The sequence below is a fragment of the Anas acuta genome, chromosome 6, assembly GCF_963932015.1.
Source record: "Anas acuta chromosome 6, bAnaAcu1.1, whole genome shotgun sequence".
NCBI lineage: Eukaryota > Metazoa > Chordata > Aves > Anseriformes > Anatidae > Anas > Anas acuta.
In genome coordinates, this window is record NC_088984.1 from 5,679,758 (window position 1) to 5,700,390 (window position 20,633).

Below are 20,633 nucleotides of genomic sequence, written 5' to 3' on the forward strand. Positions count from 1 at the left end.
GCCTCAGTATATATTCATCTTTTGTTCCATTTGCATTCTTGCATGACTGTAACATATTCTTTATTGTTCAAAATGTAACAATTTGTATAGGGTATGACATTTCTGATGGACTACAGAACCATTGATGAGGAGACATAGAATATATGCCCATATGCAGCAGTAACTGTTACTCACATCACTCTATTTACTTTTTGTGGCTCACTGTACTGCATTAGGACCTACTCAAAGAGGTATCATGAGACAGAGCCTCATGTTCATGAGGCACTATATAAATGCCAAGATTCTTTGTACTGTTGTAGTTACCACCCTTAACAGTGATGGTCAAAGAAATAAAAAGTCCTGTCAGTTGAAATAAACCTAACTTGCTGATGATAATCATTATGACAAATGTAAAGATCTCCAATTCAATGGGACTAGACAGGCTTAAATGAGATTTTGCTCTCATAAATTACAGCAGCAGTTATTACATATTTAAGTTCCAAAAACATACAAGAGTAGCTTCTTTATTTTTTTTATATTTATTTTTATTTTTTTTTAATAAATGTGACTCACCTTTTTCTTCCTCCATTCTAAGAAAGCATGACAGTCACTTTGTCATCTGTAATAGATAGAATAGGCAGCTTTTAACTAACTCAAAGGAGTAGCTGCTTTAGCTAGCCAGCCTAAAGAATATCAGAACCCTGGATTCAGAAAGAGTGTTTGACGAACAGGAAAAAGGAAAGTTACAATTCTGGACTCCTTTTATTCCTTGTTACCCAAGTGTTTTTTCAGCATATGTTCAAATAAAGAAAATCTACCCGCCTTTGAGGGGGTAAGGAGTGTAATAAAAAATTTAACCACTTCTCACTAAACAAATTAATTTACCTGTTTTCTGTCTTACTGTTCTTCTACTTTTTGTAAATATTTATATTTGTGTAAGCAAACTGATATTGTTTCGTTGGTTATGAGAAAGGAATGTTTTGACCACAAAGTACCTTTTCCAGTGAGTGAAAGTCTGAATATCAAGTTGGATAGCAAAGGTCTTCTAGAAGACAATAAATGCACAAAGTATGAAGAAATTATTTGAGACATTTATATTATAAACCTTGGAAAGTGCTTTTCCCTTAACATTACTGATAGGAGAGTAAGTTTTCATCCATGTTCATCCTTTTACACTGTCGTATGTAGGAGATTTCTCATATACTCGAGTGCTTTGCAGACTTAAAAATGGACTTGTCCTATAATGAAGTATTACTCAGTTCAATAGATTTTTTCATTACAGTCCAAGCTACCTAACTTGTTGAGAAAATATTTCTCAATCTGTAAATACTATGATATGTTAATAGTTATGCTGGTTTATTTTTTTAAAAAGTTTAATTTTCATTACGAAAGTATTGAATTTTTGGTCAAATCATGTTGTATATTTGGGCCACAGAATTCGAAAACATGGTCAGCTATTGATGGGATGCTGATGTCTTAGAACAGGTAATATATGGAAACTGTTGATTGCAGTTTTCTACTGTTAAACTCGTCACATGGTCTCACAGTGCACCTTCTCTATAAACTACTTCATACCTATTCTGAAATCTTCTGGTGTAATAAGGTGGACAAGTGAACTTCAGAGACATTTTTCAAGGTTTTTGTTTTTGTCATTGCTTTTATGGTTTTAATATCATACTATGCTGCATGTCACGTCACTGATTATTTTAATAGCATGTCTCATATCATGAATTTAATTTGAACTAAATAATTAACCCATTATCAGGTTTGCAGAAGTTCAGGTATCTATTAAATATGTCCAATTATATTTTATGTGTACTTGTTCTAGCTTTAACAACCCCATTTCCATATCCATAAATGTTTATTTTGGTTTAATCTGACTGATCTAAGGTATGCTTAATTTCTCTGCAGCCAACAAATTACTCCAATCCAGTATATGCAAAGTTATACATGGATGGACAAAACTGTCGAAACTCCTTAGCAAGCGTTGATGAAAGAAGAGAACTCCTTCCAAAGAAAATAGATATTGGGATAAGGGAGACTGTGGCATAATCTGCTGTTACCTTTTATACTCTGTATAAATGTATAAAATATAAGGATTACTTTTCTATGTACCAACAGTATTATAATTGTTTTGGCATCAGCATTACCTCTGTTTTTTGTTTCGTTGATGTTTTCTGGGTTTTTCTTTTGCTGATGACTTTTGACTGACCATTTGTAAGGTATTTTTATGAAAAAGAAACTGCACTACGGTACAACTTACAACAATGCTGCTGAAATAACACACCTTTAAATTTGTTAAAATGGCAAACAACATTATCGTTTGTAGCGTGAAAATGAGCAATCTATTTTCTATGAACTTTTTTGGTTCTACTTAATCAATGAAGATGGTATCTGCACTTTTTCATTATGTAGTCTGGAAGCTGTAGTACAGTGTGTAATTTTGTTTATTTTAAATGGTGAAAGAATGATTGAATGGTCTACTCTCTTCTTTGTGCCCATTAGAATTTCTCTTCAGATCCTGATAAAGCTAGATAACTTTTCACAAACCAACATAACTTGCTTTTAAATTAGCTTTAGGTTGCCAAGAAGTAAACAAGATTATAGAAATGAAACATCTAATGATCTGCATGAACACAATGATTATGTTTCAGAAATTCAGTGACTGTACATGCTATACTAAACATATATACCATGTAAACAAGCTTTGTATTTATTAAAACCTTATAGAACATAGTAACAATATATCTTGGAAGCTGAAACCTTACTTGCTGTGGGACAAAGCATATGAACTCCAAGAGTCCTTTAGGACAGTAGCCACCCTAGAGCACAAGAGGGCATTGCCTACACATGCATTATATGTTTATTCACTTAATCATATGCATTACTTATGAATTAATAATTCCTCAACATGTACCAAGCAGTAGGGAAACACACACACACAAAACACCTTAAGCACATGCACACAATCACGGCATTCAGTTTTGGCAATCACAAAAATAAAAAAAAATCATACTCGTTTAGAGATATTAAGGAATCCAAAACACAGCAGATGCTTTAAATGAAAATCAATTGGGATATTGCTGAGATAAAACATTAGCAAATTGCATATTAGTTAAACCTCACCTAAACCCGAGTTTCAGTAGCCTGTGTAAAATGCCAAAATCCAGATATCAGAAGTGAAAAGCCTCAGTATCAGTTTCCAGCACTTGCTCTGACCTGATTTGTTTTCTGTTGTTGCTAAGAAGGAAAATCTGACTCAACTTTTTTAATTTTGATGGAAATAAAGGATACAATGTCTTTCAGGTTTGAACTGAATCAAAGTATTTTATACATAACTTTAAAGGCACAAAAGACTGATTCACACATATATACTGAGGAGGACTCTTCCTTCCTCTGCTAGACATGACTGACTTTTAGCTATCATAATATATTAACCTAACAGATTAAATATGTTTGTGGTTGCTCTTTACTCCCTTTGTACAAGCATTACAAAAATAACTGCTGTTTTATAAAAGATTTTTGTTGTACTATTGTGCATGCATACTACCTATTTCTAAACTTTGCCATATTGGGGCCTTTATAAAACTCCTGATTTATGTAATACTAGTGCAATTTTGCTTGAACAATGTTATGCATATCATAAACTTTTTCAGGTTCTTGTTTAAGTACATTTTTTTAGATTGAACAGTATTTTTCATTTTGGTTATAATAGTCATTTTGCCTATGTTTCTACAATGAAGTGTTAAATACTTTATACAAAAAAAATTGTTGACTGACTTATTTAAATGAAAATCTACATACTTGATTCAGTGTGTTGACTAATTTTTAAATTTGAGATTAAAATGAAAACTAAAGAAAAGCAAATTGAAGGGAAAGAACATTACTTTGTACAAATGGCTAAATTCCTTTTTTTAATGACAATTTTTGCTTTTTATACAACTTCTATTTGGATGTTCTTTGCAGCTCTGCACGTTTGAATAAATTAAGTGTATAGCTGTATATTATGTCAATAGAATTTTAGAATTACTTTATTTTCTACAAAAATCCCAAATTAAATAATTTCATACCACACAGCTATGATTCCACAGGTTCTGCCTTTATTCTTTTGAAATCATCAGATATGGATTTGGCCCTCAACTTTTACATAACTGTAGTTTTTATGAGGTGTGAGCAGTTACTCTTCTCAGAAATGTCTGTTTTCTGGTGGAGAAAACCTCATATCTTCAATATTCTAGCAGAACTAATTTTAACTAGTGGATATGCAGGTAACATGAGTTTGAAATCATAAATTCTTATACAGACCTGATGAAATTTATTTATTGTAATGTCTCATATTTCCTTTTGGTGAGACATTTTCGTTTACTTTCAACTAGCTTACGTGTAAATTACTATTAAAAATTAAATTTATTTATTTTCATAGAAGTACACAGTTGATGTCAGTGGAGTTATTAGATGTTGGATATTAGATCAGAATCTGATCTTTAGCTTTTAGGCAGAATTTTGATGGAGTTCTTTTGCTCTACCACTGCCATGCCTTAAAGATCTTTAAATTAAACCTCATAATAATCCTTGTAATGGATTTTTTTGGTTTGTTTCTTAACTTTGCCAAGGTTCTCCACAGGAGCTGTTTCTCACAATCCTTTAAGAGCCCAGTTCTGGGGCCTCAGTCCCCAGTTCTGTATCTACAGACAGCATGCAAGGAGCTGAAGGGTGGAAGACTGAGAACCTGATCAATAACCTGTATGTGCGTCCTCATAAAATCAGTAAAATATTTTTGTGCAGGAAATTATATAAGTAGTTGCAAGGAACAACAAAATTATGAACTTCCTACATTTCCACAAACTTATTGGTTTTCGTAATGCCATAGATTCTTGTGTGTTTTTAGTTGACATAAGCTTAGAAGAAAACAAAAATTGGATAAATGTGCTTGTATCACTGATTAAAACATCCATCTCTTCAGGGTATAGTTGCAAGGCTGCTTGTGGTTGCTTTCCTGAAAGTACTAATGGCATTTCACATGAAATGCTGGTACTGTAGTATTTCACTGAATTCATCAGGGTAAAATTATTTTTCCACAATACTAATAATTTTTGTTAGCAGTGTGAAGCAGTTTGTGGGTTCCATAAATATCAGCTATTAAAATTATTCAGGGAAATGGAACTTCCGATAAATCTCACCCTGAAATACACTGTTCATTTATCTCTTAGGTTTAGGCTATGTGTAAAGCATGGGTTCAAGTTCCTGGGTGACCATGATACAGCTCTGTCACTTTTTAATTTCACTACACCTATTTCCCTTCAACAGAAAAAAATACGCGTAAGCTTGAAGGGTGACATGATGTGCTTCAATACAAACTATGTTCCAAACTGCTTTGCTGAAAGAAGATGCTTTAAACAGAACACATGAAAAAAGCATTTGTGCCAAACTTTATGGAATTGTCTAATGATTTATTATTATTATTTTTTAAAGACATTCTGTATGTTCACACACAATAACAGTGTCATGGAGTCTCTGTCTTGTGACAGAGGCTGTCATTCTTCTATGCAAGAGTTTGCATAAACACTAAAGTATGACAAGACAAGTTCAAAGCTACAAATCGGGATGGATGCTGCTAAGTGCTACTTTGATTAGTCAGTCATTCTGCACAATTAAGATAACATGAAAACAGGTTGGGAACTAGGAATGCATTTGAGAATATTTATTTTGATTGTCATTTTTGAATGTTTTTTGTTCGCTAATCATGGGTCTGTTACTTACAGAAAGAAAAGAAATCTCTGTAGTGGAATGTCGTTAAAATTTCTTCCCAAGTTGATCAGCTATCAGTAAGATCAGAGTGAAGGTCCTGATATAACAATAATTAATTTATTCTTATCAAGTTGGTACTGACTATAACTAGTGTAGTCACATATGTAATAAAATTTTATTTCAATACATTTTCAAAAATCTGTTTCACATAAAAGAGTTCCTTCTCCTTTTTGGAGGATGAGAAGGTAATAAAAGAAGGAAATGACATTGATAATAAAAGGTTGTCTGGGTAATCAGCTTTAAAAACTAAGACATTTTTCATGTGGAACAAGCAAACCAACAGTGAAACTTGTCTGTCTAGCCCTGGGCACCACTACAAAGAAATTGAGGCACTTGGAATTTTTCAAGTCTTAGAGAGATGGATTGGTGAGCAGAGGTATGGCTGACAGAGGGGGTGATAATTTATCATCTTGGTTCTCTAATTTATCACACTTACCATCTCCACATGTGTGAAATACAGATCTGATGAAAATAAGGGTTTCTAGTTCAGTGCCCATATTGTAAGATGACAAAAAGGAGAAAAGAAGCATAAAGCATCTTTTGGTTCCTTATGCCAGCTGCACATCACTTAGTAGATGTTGTGACTCTCATGACCTCTGACTGTGGCCTTCAAAGTCATACATGAATAGAGGAAACTGCTGCTCTATGGAGGATGCTGGACAAGTTTTACCTGAAGAAAGAAAGAAAGAAAGAAAAAAAAAAAAAAAGCTTCTACTATCTCTACTAAACCAATAATTGATTTTTTTTTTTTTTTTAAGGAAAAAAATTATCGAGATATTTACATATACACAATATGTATAGTATTCGAACTAATGTGTATTTAATCAGAGTAAACTCATTTTAACAGGTAAGTACAAAGGAAAGTTTGTAACTGCCACAGGAACTCATGGGATATATTAATTTGGGGTTACTGTTAAACTCTTTAAGTTACTACATGTCAAGTGAATGTGCAACCTGGAGGGAAAAAAAAATATACAATTTAGTCAGTGAATTTTTCTGAGTCTTAAATAAACAAATCTGAACATAATGAGAGTTTTTAACTCAGAAGCTTTTAGAAAATAGCTGTGCAGTGGAATGGTTTCTCACTTCTTTCGTGTTGTGATGTACAAGCAGCAATCTTGTGTCACGTAAGTAGGTGTTTGGGGATTAGTGTAAGATAATAATATATGCATGTTAGATTTAAGGCAGTATTAGCCAAAGAGACAATCTGCTCAGCAGATCATTGTTCAGCCACTGGAATAACACAAGACTGGGAAGGGCCTCAGGAATGGGTTTCTGCCTGTGTCGACAGGCTCAGCTGTGCTGGTGGACAACCTGGTGCCAGAAGCTGAGCTGTGCAGTAGCCCAGCACCTACATCAGGCAGCATGGTCTTGCTCCATCCAAACAGCAAGAGACAATGTTAAGATACAAAGTTTTAACTTGAAAACTGGAAGATTTGGGCATCACTCACATGGCTAATATAGTATCTCAAGCTAGGGATGGTGAAGTTCTGGTTCTTTGGGTAGGCATAGATGAAGAGCAGAGTGTTGCTGGATGCCAGTGATAAGAAAGGTATAGCAGGGAGTATGTCACATGGAGCTGTCTGTCTTCTGTCCCAGACCTCATGTTCCACTAGTGGACATCATTTACAGCCTTTCTTTTTGAGAATAAACATGTATGCATACCTCTGAAGGGGAGGTTAAGGGGTACTCTGACAGCACAGACACTGTTTGCTTGGGTAAGTGGCTGTATCTGGCTTGTGTTTCAGACTCCAGCAAAATGTTTCTCCATGTTTCTCCTCCTGAGATGTTTACAGCAGCTGCCTGGAGCTATGAATTTTTTTTTGAGGGGGAGGGGAATACTGTGAAAGAGGAATTAAGTGAGAAATTAAGTTTTTTTTTCAAATGCAGTGTGTCCCTCCCTTTGTTTTGCTGGAGCAAGTCTCTACAATGGTTTGCTGCCTGTGTTTCTGAGGACTTCTTGATAAACTGGCAACGATGATTTTCCATGAGATACCGAAGTGATCAGTGTCGTAAGGTGTCTGACAGCATCCTGAAAGCTCAGTTAAGGTATCATCTAAGTTTGGCAAATGGCATTACATAGGTGGCACTTTTTTAGCCTGTGAGCCTGGGATACCTGCTTCCTGGTGGCTCTCATGAGTCTTGAGTTTCAAACAGTGGGAAGCATAAACCAGTGCAAATAGACCTGTATTACTGTGGAATTAATACTGCCACTGTGAGCATAACATAGCAAGAAACTTAAGATTTTTATCTTAATTTTATTGATTCTGAATCCAAGCTATTAAAAGCTTTGGTGTTAGTTAGTTGCATAGCTAAAGTCCTTGTCCACAACGATCTGCAGGACAGTTAGCAAAACCTCATCGCCTGTGGGAGCAAGCTCACAGAGCCTGTGTGAATTTGCTAAATATTCTGGAAGCCTTTAGAAAGGCTGCAAAGGGGTGCTCAATTGGTTGTTGCCCAACAGAAATTCTTCATGTTTGGTGAAATACGATATAAAAATGAGTATTTTGTAAATCTGGAGCTTTGAACTTACAGAAGCGTAAGTACAGCAGCTCTACAGCTTTTTTAATCGATCCACAACCAATTTTCATAAGCAAAAGAAAGCAATGAAAATAATGTTAATGTTCCCACATAGTAGAAGGGGGTCTGCCATCTTTTATAATAAAGTCTCAGAAGAGGTTTTCTTAAGGAAGAACAGGCAGGAGAGCTGAGGTGAGGTGAGATGACGTGAGGTGAGGCGAGGTGAGGTGAGCTGAGGTGAGATGGGAGGACTCGTGTACATTAGATTATTGCCCTTTTCCAGGCATGTCTGTGGATCCTAACATCTCTCCTTCCACCCCACCCAAAAAAGCAATGTCTGCATATCCTGCCCTAAGGGTGCAGGCTCCTAGACACACTACTTTAAAAATGTGATGGTAGTTGCTGGTTTTGCTAGGAGGAGGAATGTAGCTTGCAATTAGTTTTAAGTTGCCCAGCTCATACTGGGCAGAGCCTCTTTGTTTAAATGCCATAAAGCATGAAAGTATGCCATGCTGCACTGCTGTCCTTGCTGCGGAGATCACACTTTCAAATTACAGATCCCTGCTAGTCATTGGACTTCATTTTAGCAGCAAGACTATAATGGGAATGCTTTGTGCAGCACAGAGTTGCCCTGCAGCAAGAGCCACGCTGCGTGTGAGCCCTGAGGCTGGTGTGCAGCCCATGCTTCCCCAGCCTGGATCCCATGCCCAGGCTCTTTCGGTGGCCTTTCAGCTGGTACTGGTGTGTTACTGCGCTTCAGGAAAAACACATCCACCCCGTGGGACTTTGTAGTTCAATAGGTAGTCTGAAAATAGGTCTATCATAAAAAGACTGTGACCTTCTTCCGTTTTTGTCTGTGAGTGTGATTGGGTTCATACATTGTACTGCCCTGGTGTGTCCTATCTGACACTTCTCAGAAGATGTGAAGCCTTTGTTATAGACGTGTGATGAATTTCTGTATACTTTTAGCTATTCTAATTATCTTGAAATTCCTAAAGTCCTAATTCTTCATTGCCATGAACAATATTTTAATGTTAATTAGGCTACAATCTCAGCTTTAATTCATCTTTTTTTGGTTTGTTTCCTACACTGCAGAATCAAGTATCTTTTCCCCCCACTCTTAAGTGACATGAGAAAGAAAAAAAAAATAATAAAAAAATAATAAAATGGCTAATTTGAGATTGCCATTATATATACTATCTAAGTCATGTCCGACAATATTAGGTTGTCCTTTTTCCTGCTTAAATTAAAGCATTAATGTAGCTTTCAGTGATAGGTACTAAAACATCTTTATAAATATTTGAAAAGATGCTGTTCAATGAACTGTGCAAGACAGGAGGCTGACCTCGCACAACTAATTAATTATTGCAATCAGAGGATCTCCAGACAAAGTACCCTCTCTAGCAATTTGAAACCTAATTAACATTCATGTCTTGTAAAAGTCACTTGACTTCCAATTATGATTAAATATGCAAGGTCACTGGGACACAGCAAGACGAAGAGCTGAAAGTAATCCCCTAGTACTGTGGCGACAGTAAAAAGTAATGTCATGCTCTGAAGGACTGTGGAGGAAATATGGGTTACAGACTCATGTCCCAGTGCAGTGAGAAGGGCTGATGGGACACCATCACCAGTGGTTTTGGCCCCATTTCTTTGCACAATGTGCTTAACTTGGGATTTCCAGGACTGAAGCACACCAGAGTTAAGCTCTGCATAGGGCTAATCAATATCTTGTCTACCCAGTTTTAAGACTATCTGTCAAACTATATGCCCGCTCTCATCATGCATTGATCAGTCTTAATATAAATTTAATAAGTGTTAAAGGATTGAAGAACATCTCCTGTCACTGAATTAATCAATCTGACTTACTTAACAACAGTGCCCTTTCTTAAGGAATATCAAAATTGCAACAAAATACTACATTATTTTTAAAGGACTATGATCAGTAGAGCAAGAATCTGTCCTAAGTATTTTCTGTCCTAATTTTCTGTGCTAATATGAAGTTCCTCCCATCCATTAACATTTACATCTACTACTAAAAGTATTTTAAAATATTAATAATGTATTTCAGCTTTTGTAAATAGAATGGTTCCAAATTGGCAAATTTAAAACATTTTTTTTTCTTCTCATATGCTATAAAACCGACCTTTTTTAAAAAAAAAATAAACATATGCTTTAAAAAATAAATGTTTTAATAAAGGAATAAGATAATTTAGGTTAACAAGCACATTAACACTAAATGAAATAGCAAAACATTGACTATAATGACAATGTAATTAAAAAAACAGTGATTATATTGTCTGTTTAAATAGCCATATCCAATAAATACAGAATGACAACCTGAATCTTGTCACATACTTCCATATCACATCCTATTTTTGTTGGCATCATTATGATCAGAACAATTGTTACAGTCTACCAGATATAAATATATTGAGGTCAGTCACCCCACACTTGTTGTCACTCCAGCGTGGTTAATTGCTATCTCATCAGCCAGGAGCAAGCAATAACCTGCAAACATCCAAACTCCATTTAGTTGCTGCATCAAGTATGTTTATTTGTATAGCATGATGTAAAATATGAGAGTTCACCAAAGAGGACACTTCACACAGAGATGTGCTTGGTGACTCTCCAAAAGGGAGGGTGTAGGAAGCGTTACCCTTCACTGGGAAAAGAGCAGTTAATTAAGTCCATAAGGAAAGAAGATGTCTCTAATAAAGCAATAGTTGTGTCCCAGAGGAAGTGAAACAATGCTCCTTTTAATTAAGAACACCTACCCAATCTTATAACAGCAAGTTTCAGGGAGCAAGATTAAATCTGGCAAAGAATCCTTGCCTACATGGGCAAGTGTTGCCCACCAAGACAGGATTGTCTCCAAGGATGCAGCATCAAAGGTGAGATGGAGACTCCAGGTGTGTGGTAGGCAGTATGCAAACCAGCCAAATACAATAAGAAAGGAAGAAGAATGGGACTGAAATGCAGGGCTTTGTTCACTTGCAACTACATGGTCTATTTTGAATGCTGATATTACAAAAATATTTCTGTCTAGTTTTCTTTTAACTGTCAGGAGCTTTGAAGGACATCAAGGTACAAGTTAACAACCAGGCACTCCACGTAGGAAGGTACTGCAAAACTGTAAATCAAATGAGTAATACCTCTTGCCAGTTGCCTTGGCTTCCCAGTGTATCCTTGAGAGGCTCCACAGAGCACCCCAATAAGCCTCCACTGCCCTGTGACGAGACCAAAAGCACACACCAGGAGAGGTCTCCTCTCCTCCAGCTGGCTGAAAAGCACTGAAGGGCACATTTGAACCCTAAAGATATCCATCATTACAGTGATTTTGTGGTGTGTCACTTTCTGTGCAAGGTAGAAGCAGAAGCACTAGTGGCATGCTATGGAGTCTACAATTAGGTGTCCCAAATTCTGCTGCTTGCAGATAAAAAACACTACCAGCGCTCCAGTGTAGCACATGGAAACAAAGTTTTACCCCAGTGCTTGCCTCTTTATTTTTCAGGCTTGGGTTTGTGCTGTTTCAAGTTTCTTGGAATATTAAAACAAGAAAAAGAGTCTAGCCAGTAAATCACATCATGTATTATATATAATAGAAGTATTAGATGGGATTCTTTTCATTCTTGTTTTCAGCTGTTTTAGGGAGTATGTACATTTATCCAAAGTCTGTAGGACTCAGTGACCAGCAGCATCTTATTTTCTAATTCTTTTCAACCCTTCCTTATTCATATTCCCAAGTGCCCAAGTGTATTTCTATTTCTTTAATGTTTTCATAGGGTTTTTTACCTCCTATTCTCTGTGAAGCACTTCACTGGCAGGTTGAAAAAAATCAGGGAAATTAACTGGATTTCCATGGATACAGATAATATGAAATAGAGTTCTTTGTACTGAACCGTTCTCTTTATTTGTACTTACTATATTTGTAGAGTTCGAATTAAAATTTAAAAACTTGTGATGTTTCTGCAAGATTTGAATGACAGAAAAGCAGAGTCATCCTCATTACAGATGACAGAAAACTGTAGACAGCACTGAAGGAAGGGAACTATGTAATTAAGGATAACAAATACAGAATCACAGGGCTTGACAGGACCTCAGGGGGGCATCTGCCCTCTCTGTGTCTCCAAAACAGAATCAGCTGTAGCTAAGCCAGCCTCAATAGGCATTTCTTTCACATTTTTGAAAAGTACCAACAATGTCCTTACACAACCAATTCCAGCACTTGTCCTTTCTTTGTTATGAGTATGTATCAATTTCTACCGCTGACATTTAAAGCTGTTTGTCCTATCCATCATGGACAAACCATACTTCTTTCTGCAGCCTTTAAGAAAGTGAGGAGCTAAAATGAAGCTGAGAAAATCACCCCATTGTGGTGTACACATCTCAGTCCTGCACCACCACTCACGAGCACAGAGGAACCTGCTGAAATACTGTCTTCAGCCAGGCTGTGGGTGACAGTATGAAGACCAAACATGTTGTATTGTTCTCTTTCACTAAAGCTCTGGACCATCCTTGGTATCTGGTGATGCTGATGAATGACATGGGGCTGCTCCCCTTGCTACCTCCTTCCCACTTCAGTTCAAATGACCGCAGATCTCAAAATTGTCACCTCTTTGCTTATAAATCTTACTATGTAAATTAAGACTGCCCTTCAAAAGTGGAACTCAAAGCTAGTATCTTCGTGATTCAGCAGACCAAGAAAAGAAAAAAAAAAAAAAAGGAATAGAAAAAAAAAAAAGAAAAAGAAAATCAAAGCTATGTCTATATCAAAAAAGGCAAGAGGTAATTTCTCTGCAAACCTCTGAGCATCAGAGAATCACATAGACAGTCCTATACCAATATATCTAATTCCATTATAGCTATACCAACAAAAACAAGGCATAGTCCTACAAAGCATTCCTAATCATTTCGGCCTGAGAGACCTTTGAGCTTCGTTAGCTTGAAGGAAGGTCTCTGCTGACTCCCTGCCCTGCCTTATTTCACAGCAGCAGGCTGAATCTATTGAAGCATCAAGTCAGTAATGCAGATAATGAATCAGTAACACCAATACCACAACAAAACTCCTGAGTGTAAAAAAAAAAAAAAAGAAATTCTTACTCTAAAATGTAATAGTATCTTGAACTTGCTGCAAAAGGAAGCACATAGCTAAACTGTGAAACTGGAATGGGTTATTAACTAAACAAAATACCTATGGTTTTGCAAACTTCTTACTACAAAGTACAGCTTAAGGGGTCATTTGATCAGAGATTCCTCCGTGAGACAAGATAGGGGAGTATAAATGAGTGTTGAATCTCTGGGATTAATACAGAATCAGATGAGTGAAATTTGGTAATGTTTCAGATAGAAGTATTTTGTGTTTAGTTTTGAGGTTTTGTTTTCAATCAGTGAGGATATTTCCTGCTCAGTCAAATTACCAAGGGTAATTGTTACAGTCTACATCACTGGCAATCTTTAAATCAAAACTTAATGTCTTTCTAAACAGATAATGCTTTAATTCAGCAAAGACTTAATTCAAGTAGTTCTTACATTACACAGGAGATCAGTCTAAAAGTTCACAATTTTCAGACCAAAGGGACTACAGTTCTGTGGGTTTACTACAAAAGCAATTTCTGTCATTGGAAACTTCCTGAGAGGTACAACATTCACCACATAACCCAGCCTCCAAACAATGATAATTTGTGTGTTTTATTTCAAAACAGTACTATTTCAATGTCTAAAATAGAAATTATGGTAGCAAGCCACAAGTCACATATTTTACACATTTAGCAGTCTACACTTAATGGGCACAACAATATTCAAGTGTATTTTAAATGCAGAGCCACAGGTATGTGTGTGATTAAGTTGTCTGATGATACAGCATCAGCAAGAAGGCAATGATGTGCTGCATTTGTAGTTTCCGAGATGAGTGAGTCCATTAACAGTTTAGCACTAGTGACTGACTACAAGGTGTAAAACTGCACTGAATGCAAAAAAAAAATTTGGACAGCCACTAAAGGAGGCAGGTACCTGAGACCACCTTGCTCCTACTACTTGCACTTTGGCTGAAAATCCACAGTTTTCACCTTCAGGTGTCACCTGCCCACTGCTACAATTAAGACAAAAGATGAGATAAAGGGATAGAATAGTTAAAGGACAGATGTAGATGTACATTGATATAGACATGCAGGAAGAGCAATCCATGGTATTTCATGATTGCATCAGAGTAGAAAATCAATCAATACCCCAAGAGCCTGCTGCATCATTGAGGAGGGTGTGTTTGTGTGTGTGTGAGGGAGATATTTCAGAATCGACTGAATACTGTTAATCATCAGAAAAAAAAAAAATTGCATTTGTGATATACTTATGATTCTATGATTCTATTCTTCCTATAGAACTGATAATGACTGAATTTTCATTTGGGTTGAGAGACTTAGGCCATAAGGCAGCTGAAAGAAAGACATGTTTTTTAACAGGCAAAGGCCTTATTTGGGATGGTTCTAATAGTTCACATATTGTCATAGTCCCAGGCCTTCTAAGAAATATTTTTGTTTGGTTGGTTGGTTGGTTTTGATCATTTAGGGGTTTTATGTGTTTTTTTGTTTGCTTATGTTTGCTCAGCCAAAACATAGATTTTTCCCTGCTAAAATATGTATTTCAAAGAGCAGGAAAGAAGGCAAGGGAAGTATCTGTATCAAAAGAAGTGTAACCAGCAGTTCATGGGACGTGATTCTCCCACTCTGGTCTGCTCTTCTGAGACCTCACCTGGACCCCTGCCTTCAGCTCTGGGGCCCCCAGCACAGGAAGAACATGGAGGTATTAGAACAAGTCCAGAGGAAGCCACAAGGATGATCAGAGGGCTGGAGCACCTCTCCTATGGAGACAGGCTGAGGGAGCTGGGATTGTTTGCCTTGGAGAAAAGAAGGTTCCAGGGAGACCTTATAGCAGCCTTCCTAGGCCTAAAGAGGGCCTACAGGAAAGCTGGGGAGGGCCTCTTTGTCAGGGGGTGTAGTGATAGGACAGGGTTAATGTTTTTAAACTAAAAAAAGGGGAGATTTAGATTAGATATTAGGAAGAAATAACAGTGAGGGTGATGAGGCCATGGCACAGGCTGCCCAGAGAACCTGTTGGTGCCCCATCCCTGGCAGTGTTCAAAGCCAGGCTTTGGCCAGCCTGGGCTGGTGGGAGTTGTCCCTGTCCATGGTGGGGGATTGGAACTGGATGGGCTTTAAGGTCCCTTTCAACCCAAACCATTCTGTGATTCTGTGAAGTGAATGTGGGTATGCAGAGCTACCCCAGGAAGGCCCTGGTCACACATTTCCTTCAAGAAAATGCTTCTGTGCAAATGCTACGGTCTGTTATGTACAATTGCAATGATTGTACCCTTTTTCTCTCCAGATGGTTTCAGGGCACTTCTCTAACTCTCCAGTCCCCTCCTCTCTCTCTTCACCCTCGCCAGCACTCTCACTGTTTCCTGGCCCCAAGGAGTTGAAATTCTACCATTTCTCCTGCCTGATGGCTCTTGCATTCGCTCTTGCTGCCACTTTGTGCTGACCTCCTCTTGGGATCAGACACATGAGCTACAAAGGACAGCTGCCTTGTCTGGCTCACTTTGCAAGGATGCATTTGTGCAGAGATGTGTATTTGCTTCGAAGAAATCGGGGATCATAAGAACCTCATAAAGTACAGGAATTCATGAAAAGCATACATAGGGAAATTGAAGCTTATGATAATAAAGGCATCTCACATTTTAGTTTTCATTGCTATGAATTCATAGAAATTGTATGTTTCCACTGAAATGCTGCCTGACCTAACCTACAGCAGCCTTGCAAAGCAAAGTGCTCCATTATCCTACCTTTTCATCTGTAATTTCAATTTTGAATGGTTTTAAGCATTCTCCCCAATCATTCTTCATGCCAAGCTGGGGGGAACTCGGCGGCAATCACCACTGAGGTGTACCTGCTTTACTTGATACTGCTCAGCTTCATATTTGAGTAGGAAAATGCACTTCTGTGAGTATTTCTTCTGTCAGCGTGAGATCTGGTGGCACTCGATTTAGCAATATTTGGGGCTAACGTACCACATAAACACCGGGATGACTTCTAAAGTCCAGGCACGTGGGCAGGAAACAAAATTTCTAGTTTTCATAGCCTGGTTCCACGTAATTAAATTTCTAATAGGAAATGGATATGCACATAACTTGCTCTTTATGAGTACTCTGAATTCTGAGTTTGCCAAGAACTGAGCAGTTATTATGATATAAGTAACATGTATTCAGTGTACATAACACAGCTGTTTGTGGCATTTTTCTTAGACTATGGCGAAGAAAAATGTTACCCACAGGACTAAACAGCTTTGTTCATAAAACATTGCAAGTATGGAATTTTAATCTAATCTACTTAACTATTTTATCAACATGCTTTGGGTTGATTAAATCAGTTTTTTTTTTTTGTGCTCCAGGATTTAAAATCCTGTCATTGGATGTTTGCATATGAGCTCTGGAGTTCACCATTCAGTGGGGGTGAAAATGTACAGCGGAAATTAAAGACTGCTCAGAATTCTGTGTAGCAAACCCACTTTTTAATGATAGATTTTTATATTATTATTATTTTTTCTTGTTGTTGTTGTTCACTGTGAAGTCAGGGCACATGAGGGTTTTTTTGTTGTTTTGTTTTGTTTTTTTCTGAACCAAGTTTACTGCTGAAGGTAGTGGCGTGGTTCCCAGTAAAGCATAAATCTGTGGTGCAAAACCTTTAAACCTTTGTAAGAACACACGATATTGCTACCGAGAGTATTCAAATGGAAAGAAATGAAAAAAATATATATATATTTTAAAGTGTTTATAAAACACTGTTGCCCTGTGGTTTGCTGATACAAATACTCATCTGCTGTACTTTTTTTTTTTTTTTTTTTTTTTTTCAGAAGCAATATTGGTAATGAACTTTGTTTGGATACTGTTGATGGGCATCTGGATGTGAAATGACACTCATAGGCTACAGATCAAAAATGAGAGAGGGCCTTTTATGACCCTATTTCCTCCACAAAGCCAAGAGATATACTTATTTTTCCCATTGCTGTACATCTTGTGACTCCTGGTGATTTAATGCTGCAAGAAACAGTTTGGCCACTTGATGGTAAGTCCCTCAGGCTCTTTTGTGCATTGATAGAGCTTCTTGGTGGTGTGCACTGTAATTATTATCACCCAAAGGGAAAAGACTGGCAACATCACACCTCCTCCCAAAGCAAAGGCTGGACTTGGTGAGGAGCAGTCCTACACCTGCACCAAAATTTAACATAAAAGAAGTTTGAGCTGGTTCGCACTGCCTTTACTTTACCATCTTCCTTTATTCTCAATAGCTTTTGCTCATGAGACTATTTTATAGATTCAAAATGTACATTTTGAATATGTATGCTGTACATTTTGAATATGTATATTTTTCCAAAACATACATTCTGTTCAGAATAGTTTCTTTGGGAAAATACTTTGATCCAAAATGGATGCTTAGATTTAACCAAGATTATGATATGTAGCATATACCTGCTAGAAGAAGGAAAAATGTAGTTCTTGGGAGACAGAATTTAATTAACTTGAGTTACATCATTTACTGCAGTATTCATGGATCCAAATTCAATTCTCTTTGACATACCTTTTAAAAAATCCATTGTTATGAAAAGTAAAGTGCAGGTTCATTACTAAAGCTCATTTTGAGTTTCTGCTTTTCTCTGCTACTTTTAAGTTCAGTACAGATTTGACAGGGACTCTGCTTTACTCCTGAGCCAAGAGAGCTCTAGCTGTTAGCTGAAACCAGCACCAGGTCGATTAAAATGTGTCCATTCTGCTCCTTCACTCTTCCATATGGTTTCTAGCCTCTTTATCTCTCTGGATCGTACATAAATAACAATGTTTTATATCTATTATCCATTTATGAGGGATAATTAGCTTTTTTGATGAGCCCTTGTATCCAACAATTTGCCTTACCTTTGCTGTCAGTCAGGAAAATATGGTATTGTTGCTTACTAGAGAGAGAAAAATGAGTAACAGAATTTTTACTATAACACCTCACCTTTTCTTATCTGTACTGTACACGTCCCATCCATACAAATATTTTATAAGTGTGGGAATCCAGATCAATAATGTAAACCATGCTCACAAATCCTGGGACACCAGCAGCACAGTGGAAAAGTACTGCTGGTGGCATTCTCACAGAGAGGGTTAATCATGCTTAATGAACCCAGTGAGGTGGAAAGTAGAAATTCAGCCACAGCCACCTTCAGTTTTCCATGGTCCTGGTAAATTGTTCAGTAAAACAATTTTCTGAGGAAGAAAGGCTGCAGGAGGCTGTTGTTAATGACAAGGCACTGTGGAATGCATAGAATGCTCCTCTTGCTTCTCCATTGTTCTTTCCTTGGCTATAAACACAAGTTGTGGCAAGGCACTTTGCTGCTATGTATGTATGTGCTGGCTGTCATACTGCATGCCCAGGATGATGTTGCAGATGGCAGTGGCTATGAATGACAAAAGCCTGTTGCACCAAGAATAAGCCTTGCTGCTCCCAAACTAATTTTTCAGTGCTCTGGCATGGTTTTTCTCTGTCTAGCAACTGACAGGAGCATTTGTGAAAGGGAAAAGACAAACCACTGCAACAAAATGTGTAAACACTCCCATACACTTTTCCTGCCTTTTGGAGGCCCAGCTTGTCTCTGCACCATGCACCAGCCACCTCCCAAACTCATTAGGGCCTTGCAGCCATGGGGGCTGTAACAGTCATTTATTATAATTTATTTGCCCGTGCCTATTCACACGCTGCTGTTGGTCTAGGGGTAGTCAGCTAAATGCACTGAGGGCTTCACCCTCCTGTTGGGAGCAGCAGTACTCCTAACTTGTGGCAAATGAGGTGTGCTTACAGCAAATATATTCTGTGCCAAGTCAAAAGCCTCAGTCTTTGCTTTTTAATCAACTGAAAAAGCTGTTTATTGCTGTCTCTATATAAGTGTCTGCGCATCCCGCTTTAATTAACTGTGTCAGGCTTGGCTGTCATTCGACACAGGTTTTATTGGAATAGATGTTAAATCGCAGCTTTCATAACTGTGTCTTCAACACATCTGTACGGAGCTCTTTTATGTAACAATTAGTTTCCATCAGCTGTCTTTTGTTTCACGTTCACTCATGGGTAGCCTCATCAAAGTCCACCACAGCTTTCCTCTCCTCCTACCTCCCTCACTGTTGCAGGAAGCTCGGGCTCAGGCCTGAGACACAGGGCCACTCAGGGGAGGCTGCCTGCACAAAAATAACTTAATTTGGAGTTTACCACAGCTCCCTGAATGTTTCCTGATGTCGAGGAGCCCCTGTGGCAGTGCTGGCCACGCCAGCTGCGTGACATTACCGGTTCTGGCAAGCCTTGGTCTTGCACTTCTTCCTCCGGGCTCTGCCTCAGGCCTGCTGCTGTCCCTGTCCCTGTCGCACTGGTTTCACCACACTGGGATCATATTCAGGCTTCCCAGCCTGCTTTGACCAACTGCTTATCCACCACCATGATATTTTATATTCCTTTTCACAAATGTCAGGTTAGGGCTTTCTCCTTTTACTGTCTTTGATCCTTGGAGAGTTTATAGAAAGGCAGAGGATACACGTATGTTCCTCTGCTGCCTGAGCCAGGGTTTTCAGAGACAGACAGTGAGCTCAAGGGACCAGTGGTGGCACACGTGAACCATTTCCCCCCACTGTGTCCTGAGGACATGGGGCACTCTCCAAGGAGCCCCAAAGAGCCTTTGCTCTTTATGTCCCACAACCAGGGGGTCCTATTCCACCTCCTGCAACAACACGATCCACCCGCTAACAATGGCGTTTTTATGCCTCCATTTGTTCATCCTCAGCATTTGTTCTTTTTCTTTTTCCCTGCCTGTTAGCGCTTTAGACACTTGCTGTGTTTGTCAGCTAATGCAGCCCTGCTGTTTACAAGTTAAGCTAGGTGGCCAATTTCCTCTTCACGACTCTTCGTTAAATATTTAAGAGCACTTAGATACTAGCCTGGTGCTTTCCTGTACATGCACTAGATCATTCCCAAATGCTTGTCTCCTGTGGCTCTCAAACCCAAGGCTGGGGAGGCAAAACACGAGCCACCTGCCCCACCACTGCCTGCTCTTGGGTATGACGGGGCTCAGCTAATGGGGTAGGTAGGAGGAAACCAAAGAAGAGAAGGCAGATTATGTCTGACCCCAAACTGCTGCAGATTCTGGGGATTTTTGTTTAATGGTGAGAGGCTGAGTCAATGTGCATACCTACGAAAGTCATACAGGGCTGTCTTCTGAGTGTGAATTTGTGGTTTATGGGTTCAAACTGCCTC

The 20,633-nt window shown here is 38.1% G+C and overlaps 1 protein-coding gene across 9 annotated transcripts in view; it reads left to right on the plus strand.

The window, feature by feature from the left end:
• The window catches only part of LRP1B (LDL receptor related protein 1B), a 666,036-nt gene extending 662,249 nt beyond the window's left edge, over window positions 1-3,787 (plus strand). For 6 of the 9 annotated variants that reach the window (XM_068687099.1, XM_068687103.1, XM_068687100.1 and 3 more), the window contains one exon: window positions 1,891-3,787. In XM_068687099.1, coding sequence (XP_068543200.1) covers window positions 1,891-2,031 — 141 coding nt within the window. In that variant the 3' untranslated portion in view covers window positions 2,032-3,787. Of the gene's footprint in view, window positions 1-1,414 lie in introns of all 9 variants that reach the window. The other 3 variants (XM_068687101.1, XM_068687106.1, XM_068687102.1) reach the window with 2 other exon arrangements.
• Window positions 3,788-20,633: the final 16,846 nt, after the last annotated feature.